Raw genomic sequence first — 10263 nt, 5'->3', positions numbered from 1 at the left:
AAACTGAGAGGCAGCAGAGAAAGTCATTAACCAGGAATAAGCAGAAAATGTCTTTATTTAATGATGAAAAACGATGAACAATCTCAAGAACATACAGAAAATGTAGTCCAAAAACTCAGGACTTGAAAACTTGTCTAAGAAGTGGTTACTGAGGTTTACTCATTTCTTTTTTTTCAAAAAACATTTGCAACAAGCCCTGTATTACCCATGGAAGAAAGGACACACAGAGAATAAATGGGTTGTGCTTTTACACTGTTGCCACAGGGGTGATAGAGACTGCTCTCCAAATATAGCCTGCATGAACACTCTCCACTACCACAGCATTGACGACATCATGGATTTGAGGCACGTATCCATCAGGAAGTATCAGAGAATCCAAGGTGAAGAAGGTAGAATTACCTATCACTCCATTTCTTCCATGTACACTAGTAATGCGCACCTGTGGAGGTAAATGATGGAAATGATTATGTAAAAGCAGCACATATGAAACCTGCTCTGCACCTCCCTCTGGCTCTCAGCTGCAGGTCACTCCATGCCCACCCGTGATTCCCAACCTGGTTGGCACATGGTGAACACCTGGGGTGCTTTGTAAATACACCCATGCCCAGATCCCACCTCATATCAATTAAATCAGAATCTCTGGGGAGAAGGATTATGTCTCTGCTGAGAAACTCTGTGATAAATATTACTCAGTGGCCATAATCTCTGCAAGTTCATGTTGAGAGAGTCAAAGGAACTGGGTGAGGTAGAGATGTGGAGATAAGTAGACCACCATCTCTCCCTACTTCCCCTGTCACATTCTAAGGTCACTATTTTGTCTGAAGAATCATTCAAACCAAATCCTTGTAATTTCAGGCCCCTCTATATACCAAATCACACCTCACCCACTCCATCCATTCTTTTATTCCAGGTGGTACATAAAGGATTTGTTTTCTGCTTTTGTTCTCAGAACATTTTATTGCCTCTCAAGTAAACTATGTACTTCACATCTTAGCTTCATGAGTGATCCACATTATTCTCTATGTCATTTCATAAGTACAGCCTTTTCGACAAGGAAATACTATCCTTTTTGGCAACAAATGTTTTGTGTTAGGTTTCCCAGTCCACCCAACAGAATCCTGAACAACAGGATTTATCACTAAAGAAAGAATAAGCAAAGATCAACGTCAAATGCAGCATTCAAACCACCTACCTCACGAACGTGCCTGTGTCTATGAGGCCTCACTGACAGGATTTTCCTGCTCCGCATGGTTGGCTGGATGTAAAACCGAACTTGCATACAGTCATGTGGATAAGGATCAAATTCTAAAAGAGCCACCGAGAGAAATTAAGTTTAAACGGTTGTTAGATTTGCTGATGCTGCATTTCACAAGTGCTCTCAGGTTGGAATACCCTAAAGCAGTTCCTATTGCATCTATGATATATTACATCATGCTATAGACATTGATTATTCTCTATGGATTTAGCAAAGTCAGATGGGGAAAAGTGTCAACAACTGCACATCAAACACGGGCAATCTTTTTGGGAGCAGCCCAGGATGTATTAAACAATCACAACTCTTCCATGAGAGGCAACCAAGCACAAAGGGAAGAGCACAAGCCTGAAGCAGGCTACCTGGGTTCATCACTTACTCACTTTGCAACTATATGAAGGTGCTTATTCTCTGTGCTTTGGTTTGCCTCTAAAAACCGAGAGGCCTAACAACAGCACTTACCACGTAGACTATCAAGAATAATTAATCAATCTCTATGAAACTCGTACAATACTTCCAGGCACACAATCAGAACCAAGAAAACATTTATTGCTATCAACAGTAGCATTGGCAGGAGGACATACTGCCACAGAAGAATTGAAATTAATTTCTAAGGTGTTTTGCACAGGGATGCACTTTATGTATGCTATATTTTACATTTCTAAATGGATATTTATAGATGATTTACAATAAGGTAAAAGTGAGTCACAAGATACTTAGAATGTAGAGCAAATGTAATTCTCAAACACTGCCATGGGAAGCTGTAAATCAGCACAACCACTTCAGGTGGTTAGCAACATCTACTAAAGCTCCACTTTTCTGTGCACTATGACCCAGCTTTTCCTTGTTCTTTTACAGCCATTTATTTGTCCTTCCCTAATTCCATTACAATTAATTTTAGAATGACCCAAGACATGCACTGGACCTCTAGTCTCTCACTCTCTCTTTTTTCTATCCCTATTCCTTTTGTGGGGCTTTATATAATACCTATAGGCTGAAAATTCCAAAATGTACAAACCTGCAGCTCCAATTCACCTCAGATTCATATATCTAGATTCTTATCAAATTATTATATACAAATTGAATTTCACTGTTTCCATGCACCCAAGTCTGCTTCTCAGTTCTTCTAAATCTCAGAAAATGAAAACCCTTCCCTTTCCACTGCTCAAATAACTTTAAACTAACCCTCAACTCTTCTTTCTGTCATACCAAATGTTTGATCCATCTGCCAATATATTCACCTCTATCTCCAAAGCATTTCCAGAATCAAACCAATCCGTACAGAATCTATTTCTACTAACTTTGCCTAAGTTCCCATCATCACTCACCAGGAGTATTGCATTAGACTCTTGTCTTCTCAAATCCAGTCTTGCCCTATACAGCCTATTCTCAATGCCACAGCCAGAGCAAACATCTTTTTAAGATACATTTTATTTATATGTATCTTATAAATACACCATTAGGAACATAATAATTCTTCCCACTATACCAGCCCTCCCTCTCCACCTCCCCTCTCCTCCTCCCTCCCCAGTTTAGCTCAAGAAAGAAAAAGAAACAGAAGGAAAGGAAAAATAAAGAAAGAATGGAATATAAAAACTAAGAGAATTGTTCCTCAACAGTCTATACCAGGGCTGTTCTATGTATTTGCTTCTTGAAGGTGATTTCACTTTTCCCCCCTTTCCTCTTTCTCCTCCCTTCCTCCCCCTTCTTCCCTTTTAAAAATTCAGTTGTCTTTGAAGAAGAACCCAAGGATGATACATTTCTTGTGAGCTCTTAGACATAACTTGAACTTATGCGACATAGTATTATCCTCCATTTAGTACACTAAATGGAAGTGATTCTTGAGAACAAGTTTTACTATTAAGTCTCACGATACAACCCTTTGGGGACAAAGGTACTGCATGGGAAGTTAGTGCACTCTTGGTGTTTATTTAAAAGATAACACTCTTATGTATGACATCAGTGATCATCCAAGGTTCTTGACATGAGCTGCTTCAGCCATGGAAGCCTTTTGGATTGATTAGCTCAACAAGGCCATAACCAAAGTGGAAGTTCTCTTCTCCCTTCAGAGAAAAGTACATCCTTCTTTGGTGGCCACTTTGGTGGGTCTTACCCACCGAGGTCCTCTATGTAGGACATTTTTTTTTGCCACAGTGTCTTGGCTTTCCATGCCTGAAATGCTGCCCCTGGCCTTTCAGCTAGACTGGAATGCCTTTGAGGCTGTATCTGAATTCAGAGTGCTACTTAAAGCGATTGTCATTCTATAAGTCTGCTGTATGGACTGCTTTCCATGTTGGAGCCTCTGTTCCTTTTTAATTCTATTATTGTTTCAAAACACTTAGTCCTATTTATATGATTACTTTCACACTTGATCCTAATTATATGGTCATTTTAGCACTTATTCCTATCTATTTGATCTTTATAACATTTAAGCTGCTATTTTTATCAGCCAACTTAAGGGATTTGGGGGTTGTATGGCTAGTTGTTAAGCTGTACTCTTAGAAGTAAGTCCGTGAGAATGCATGTAGGATAGAGCAAACATCTTAAAACACAATTCACCTCCTATCTTGGTGTTGAATTAAAGTTGACCTATAATGACCTCCATTTTTTGGTGACTGCATTACAAAGCCCTTTCTATATGTAATGAAGTGCAACCTAGTCATATGTGCAAGGAAGTTGTAACCTACTAAAGAGTATATTCCAGTAGGGAAGCCAGTAAGCCACAGCCACAGGATGAAGGCAGACAATTTACACCCAGATAAGGCAAAACCAGAACTGTGACAATCAGGTAATCTCTATTATACCTGGTTTTTCTTTTCTAGTAATAAATACAACTCGCCACACAGCAGGTGCGAGCATTTTGAACTATCTTTCATTGGAAATGCTGCTGTTCTCAGACATTTTCCCTGTTCAAGTGCCTTTGATAAATTTAGTCGCATAGTTTTTTCTTTTAACAACTATATCGTTTAAATCCTCCCAAAGCTAAATCCTTACAATGACTTCTAAACCTTTTCAGTGAAGCCTTCCCTGGATAATCTATTTGAAATTTTAACCCATGTGTCCTTAACTTTATATTTTTTCATATGAGTGAGCACTTTCAGTCCTAGTGCTAGGCATACTAGCCAAGACAACGAATGCTAAGGGGCCATAAAAAGACCTGCATACAAATGTTCTGGGGAGTTTAATTCATAATAGTGAAAAGCTGCTAACAGCCAATAAGACCATCAATGAGACCACGAAGAAAGCATTATATATTTGATATATCTGTACTACTACTAGACAAGCAATCACACAAATGAGTCCAAAAGCATTCTTTTTTAGTAAAAAAAAAACTTACAAGAAATATTACATAGTCTGATTTCATTGTATAAAATTCTCAAACAAAATTAAATGTGTAGTGGGAAAGAAAACAGCACTTGTTTGCCTGGAGGATGAGGACAAGGATTGCTTGAGTGAAGTCATGATTAGGTAATGTGCAGCTGGGAACACCCAAAGAAACCTGTAAAAATTCCAAACCAATACAGTGCCTGAGATGCTGATACACATGCTGGAGTATTCAGGAAGTGCTGAATCAAACATCTGCACTATACTTTCCAATACATGACAAAATAAAAGACAGACTAGTGGGTAGATGGACAAATCCATGGATGGCTATGTGATAGAACAAGTATAAGAACATGTGAAAGACAGAATCCAGGTGCTGGTGATATGGTTGATCACTGTAACACCATTTCAAATTTTCTATATATTTGAAAACTCCTGATAAAAGAAAGAAACATTAAGCTAGGATGTAAATTTCCACATCATAATTCTTGTTGCAGTTCAGAGTGTCCACTAGCACGATGAAATATGAAATGCACTCAGCACTAATCTGCCTCTTTAAAATGATTTTCTAGACACCAAATGACTAACATCCCTCTTCCCATGACTATATAGATGGTGTGCTTGATCCTATAACCAACTGTCCTTGGAAATGGAACAGCTGCTCTGGTCTCAGGTGGTGATGGAAGAGGTATCCGATATTAATGGCCCAGCCAACCACTTGGCAGACTGTTGTTACTGCTATACTCTATGCAACAGCCTAAAAAGGCAAAATTCTGCTGGGCCATTGGGTGAGCAGGACCACTGGGAAATTTGGGATAATGTAGATTAGGTTTTTCATGAGCCATTTAAGGGAAATAACACTTCAATAAAAAGGCAAAATGCTAAGCCAGGATGCACTATCATAAAGGGTAGAGATCACTACTAACGCTGTTGCTGTTGCTGTTTCTCTTGCTGTGGGGTAAATATATAACTGCTTAGGTATTTGATCATTCGGTATTTTTTCATTACAATAAACTCTTTAACAGCAATAAGTACATATTTAGGGAAGATAAGTAATGAGTTGGTATTCCAAGAATGTTGGTGAATACATGACTTGTACAATACATCTGTGTAATGGAATGAATGTGTCCTCCCTCCAAATCCTCACTTTAATTTTCAGAGAACCCAGTGTGATTATATATGGAGATGAGGCTTCTGAGGATATAACTCAGGTTAAATGTGATCATAGATGTGGTGCCCTAATCTAATGAGATCTTACAAGAGGAGCCAATAGCTCGTTTGCTCTCTCTCTCTCTCTCTCTCTCTCGCTTTCTCTTTCCCTGTGTGCACTGAAGAATGCACGTGATGACATAGTGAGAAGGCAGTTGTCAGCAAATCAGGAAGAAAGCTCTCACCAGAAACTAAATCAGGGGAAATTTGGTCATGAAATTCTAGCTTCCACAACTTTAAGAAAATACAATTTGGGACATGCTCAATCGGACTTGCCCCAAATGGTGGAGTTGGAAATGTGCCAGGGGATTCCAATACAATCCCATCAAGGTGGCATGTACCAATGCCATCTCACTAGTCCAAGTGATCAATTTCAGTTCACAATTGATCACACTGATAGGTCTAAGAGTCAAAGGGATCACACAAACAAGACTAGTGTCTGCGAATACTAACTAATATAATCAAAAAGGGAGAGAACGATCCAACATGGGAAGTGGGATACGCAGCAGACTTGTAGATGGCAGATGTCCTAAACAGCACTCTGGCTTCAGAATCAGCCCTTAAGGCATTCGGATCTGGCTGAAGAGCCCATGAGAGTATTTTAGGCATGGAAAGCCAAGACACTCTGGAAAAAAAAAAAAACCTAAATGAAAGATCTCTGCGAGTGAGATCCCAGTGGAAAGAACGGGGTCATCAAAGAAGGAGGTACCTGACAATAGCAATATCACATGAATACTTAGCAAACAGTTTAAACCATTAGATAACAACTTAAGAAAACATTTACCAGAAGGTCCAATGCCTTCTATAAATTTTAAGAATCAAGTATTTGAAAACACCTCTTAAATATCTAACATGGTGTAGTTTGTTTAGCCAGTAAACTTAAGCACAACCATCTAAAATGTTTCTAGTTTCTTTCTACCAACACGTTTAAAACATATTGCTATTGTCAGCAAACGATCTAGGACTTGCTCCCTCATTTCTCTATTCTAAGCCCAACTTGTTCTTTCATTTCTCTATTCTCCTCAAGGTAGCAAACTAATTCTATTATGAAGGAATCTGTAGGACACACAATTTATTCTTTAGACCTTACAAAAAGAGATGGCTAACATTTTTCTGTAATAGCATAGCCAAAATAAGAACTTAAATAATAATCTCATAGCTAGATTCACTTCGCCATCAGCGAAGTATACAGTAAGTAGAAAAAACCTCCCTTTCAGACCAAAGGGAAAGAAAGTTTTCAAGTGAGAATATAATTTTCCTCATGGGCATTGTCTACCTTAGAAAAACTACTACAGAACATGCCTGTGACTATAGACTTGTAGTTCAGGCCACCGAAGATTAGAGATGGGACTTGGGCATTCCCTTGACTTGCATCCTCTGGTCTGCTTTAACACAAACCAGGAGGAAAAGAAAGCTAGGCATCAGAAGCAATGGGTGGCAGGCCTATTAATGGCTGATCTGTACAGTGATCTGCCCTAAGGAGACCCAACAGGCCAGTCCACTGCAGTGGCTTTCAAAGTGGTAAGCCTGGGCTTCAGCAGAAGTCAGCTTGTGAAGAGCCCTGGCAGCTCTGCCAAGAGTTGGATCACTGGAAATGGACCTGCCCTGGAGTCGAAGCATGCCCAGGTCAGAGCCACAGACCTTATTGGCTCTAAGCTGAAAAGCCCTTCACTCAGCCCAACTTCCAAAGTGACCACTGCAGCTGAGGGGATGGTCAAGTAGGGTCAGCAACATTGCAGGCACAACTGTAAATTTCTTGTTAGAGATGCCCCCTGCCTTTACCTGGCCAGCTCTCCTCCCAGGCCAGCTAAGTAATGAAAGTCAACAGAGTGCCTTCCCCCAGGAGGTTCACACCTCCCTTAGGATGTACCCCATGTGAAGAGATAGATAGGTCTGGGCCTCTGAATTTACAAGGCCTAAAGCCCAACAGATTATTATCAAGCCCCATCTGTCAGGTTCTATTTGCCTCTCAATCAGAAAACTTAATTGTAGCTTAGACAGCACCTTTCTTAGCTCCTCTAATAATGACTCTGTCCTTTGTTCTAGGCCCTGTCTAGTGCACTTGGGCTTCATTCCTTCGTAATCATAACCTCTACTCTACCACCAATGGCTCTACTCTCAACCTGTGTGTACTGATGGTCCTCTTCCCCACTTAATTCTGTATAATTGTTCAAACCTGGTTAATGCCACTCTTAGGATCATTGGTTACTATCCTCACCCTGTCTTTTATGACCTTGTCTAAATATGACCAGAGTCGGTGAACTTGGAAGGCTTCCATAGCCTTGGCAACTCATGACGAGAGCCTAGGGTGGTTACTGGCACCATAAACTAGAGCATTAATTTTTTGGGTCAACAACAGGAGTCACTGTGCACTTGCTCCTCATGTGGGATCTCTGTCCTTAATGTGCTGTTCATTGTGATTTAATGCTATAACTAGTACTCAAACAGTATGTTTCACTTTGTGTTTCTATGTGGGTGCAAACTGTTGAAATCTTTACTTAATATATACTAAATTGATCTTCTGTATATAAAGAGAATTGAAAATGAATCTTGATGTGAATGGAAGGGGAGAGGGAGCGGGAGAAGGGAGGGTTGCGGGTGGGAGGGAAGTTATGGGAGGGGGAAGCCATTGTAATCCATAAGCTGTACATTGAAAATTTATATTCATTAAATAAAATTTAAAAAAGAAAAACGAAAAAAAAAATCCCTAAATGAAAGATTGCTGTGAGTGAGATCCCAGTGGAAAGAACAGGCCATCAAAGAAGGAGGTACCTTTCTCTGAAGGGAGGAAAGAACTACCACTTTGACTTGGCCTTGTCAAATTAAGATCAAAGTCAGCGAGCTCAGGGGGCTTCCATGGCCTTGGCAACTCATGAATAGAGCCTGGGGAGACTGCTGATGCCTTAAACAAGAGTGTCAATTTGTTAAGTCAACAACAGGAGTCACTGTGCACTTACTGCCCATGTAGGATCTCTATCCTTAATGTGTAGTTCAATGTGAATTAATGATATGACTAGTGCTCAAACAATATTTGGCACTTTGTGTTCTGTGTGGGGGCAAACTGATGAAATCTTTACTTAATATATACTAAATTGATCTTCTGTATATAAAGATAATCAAAAATACATCTTGATGTGAATGGAACGGGAGAGGGAGCGGGAGATGGGAGAGTTCTGGGTGGGTGGGAAGTTATGGGGGGAAAAAGCCATTGTAATCCATAAACTGTACTTTGGAAATTTATATCTACTAAATAAAAGTTAAAAAAAAACTTTTTAAAAAAATTAAAAAAAAAGTAAAAAGAAAAAGGGTTGGAGCTGGCGTTGTGGTGCAGTGGGTTAACACCCTGGCCTGAAGCGCTGGCATCTCATATGGGTACCGGTTCGAGACCCAGCTGCCCCACTTCCCATCCAGCTCTCTGCTATGGCCTGGGAAACAGTAGAAGATGGCCCAAGTCCTTAGGCCCCTGCAGCCACGTGGGAGGGACTCAGAGGAAGCTCCTGGATCCTGGCTTTGGATCGGCGCAGCTCCGGCTGTTGTGGCCAATTGGGGAGTGAACCATTGGATGGAAGACCTCTCTCTCTGCCTCTCCTCTCTGCATAACTCTGACTTTCAAATAAATAAATAAATCTTAAAAAAAAAAATAAAGTAAAACTATAAGAAGGGGCCGGTGCTGGCATCCCATATGGGCACCAGTTAGAGTTCCAGCTCCTCCACTTCCGAGTGGAGTGAACAAAAAGAAAAGAAAAAGGGGAGCTGCATGGACCAAATCCTCCTTTCTTCCCAACTGGTTTCTGCTACTGCAGTTCTTGTTTTATTAAGGATGGCACAATTTGCCTGGTTCTCCATGCTGGGAAGGTCTATCATCATAGACTCTTCTTGCACCTCTCAACAAATCCTAGAGATTCCATCAGGATAACATTTCTCCTATGTCCCAGCTCTATTCTGTTCTGTTGCCAGTGTCTAATTCTTACTGCCATAGTCTTTTGCCAGGATTATTGGACATGATTTTTGTTGTCCTATAAATTTATATGACAATAATGTTCAAAAATTTATGCCTTGAGCACACAGTTGTCCCTTGGTATCCATACATGAGAATGGTTTCAGGATCTTCCACAAATACCCAAATCCACAGATGCTCAACTCCTGCACATAAATTGGCATAGTATTTACATTCAACCAAAGTGTATCATTCTATATATTTTAAATTGTTTCAAGATTTCTTTTAATACTAAATAAAATATGAATGTTAAAAAAAAAGAAAAAGAGGAGCTATCCCTAGATTAACACATTGGCTAGCTAAAAAGAGACTTCGCTTTCTTTTTTTTTTTAATTTACACTTTCATTTAAAAGGCAGAATTACACACAGAGAAAGATCTTCCATCTAGTTTACTCCCCAGATGGCTGCAACTGCCAGGGTTGGGCCAGGCTGAATCAGGGAGCCATGATCTTTGTCCAGGTCTCCCACATGTGTGGCAAGG

The 10263-nt window shown here is 40.1% G+C and overlaps 1 protein-coding gene across 1 annotated transcript in view; it reads right to left on the bottom strand.

Moving 5' to 3' along the window:
• Positions 1-247: 247 nt before the first annotated feature.
• The window catches only part of LOC133752505 (cancer/testis antigen 55-like), a 28966-nt gene continuing 18950 nt past the window's right edge, over positions 248-10263 (bottom strand). The window contains exons 4-5 of the mRNA XM_062183005.1: positions 1193-1305; positions 248-439 (exon numbers count right to left, since the gene is read on the bottom strand). Of these exons, the coding sequence (XP_062038989.1) occupies positions 248-439; positions 1193-1305 (305 nt within the window). The remainder of the gene's footprint in view (positions 440-1192; positions 1306-10263) is intronic.

Source organism: Lepus europaeus, chromosome X (assembly GCF_033115175.1).
Source record: "Lepus europaeus isolate LE1 chromosome X, mLepTim1.pri, whole genome shotgun sequence".
Taxonomy (NCBI): domain Eukaryota; kingdom Metazoa; phylum Chordata; class Mammalia; order Lagomorpha; family Leporidae; genus Lepus; species Lepus europaeus.
Note: the sequence above shows the minus strand (reverse complement) of the source record. Positions and strands in the feature narration are given on the sequence as shown.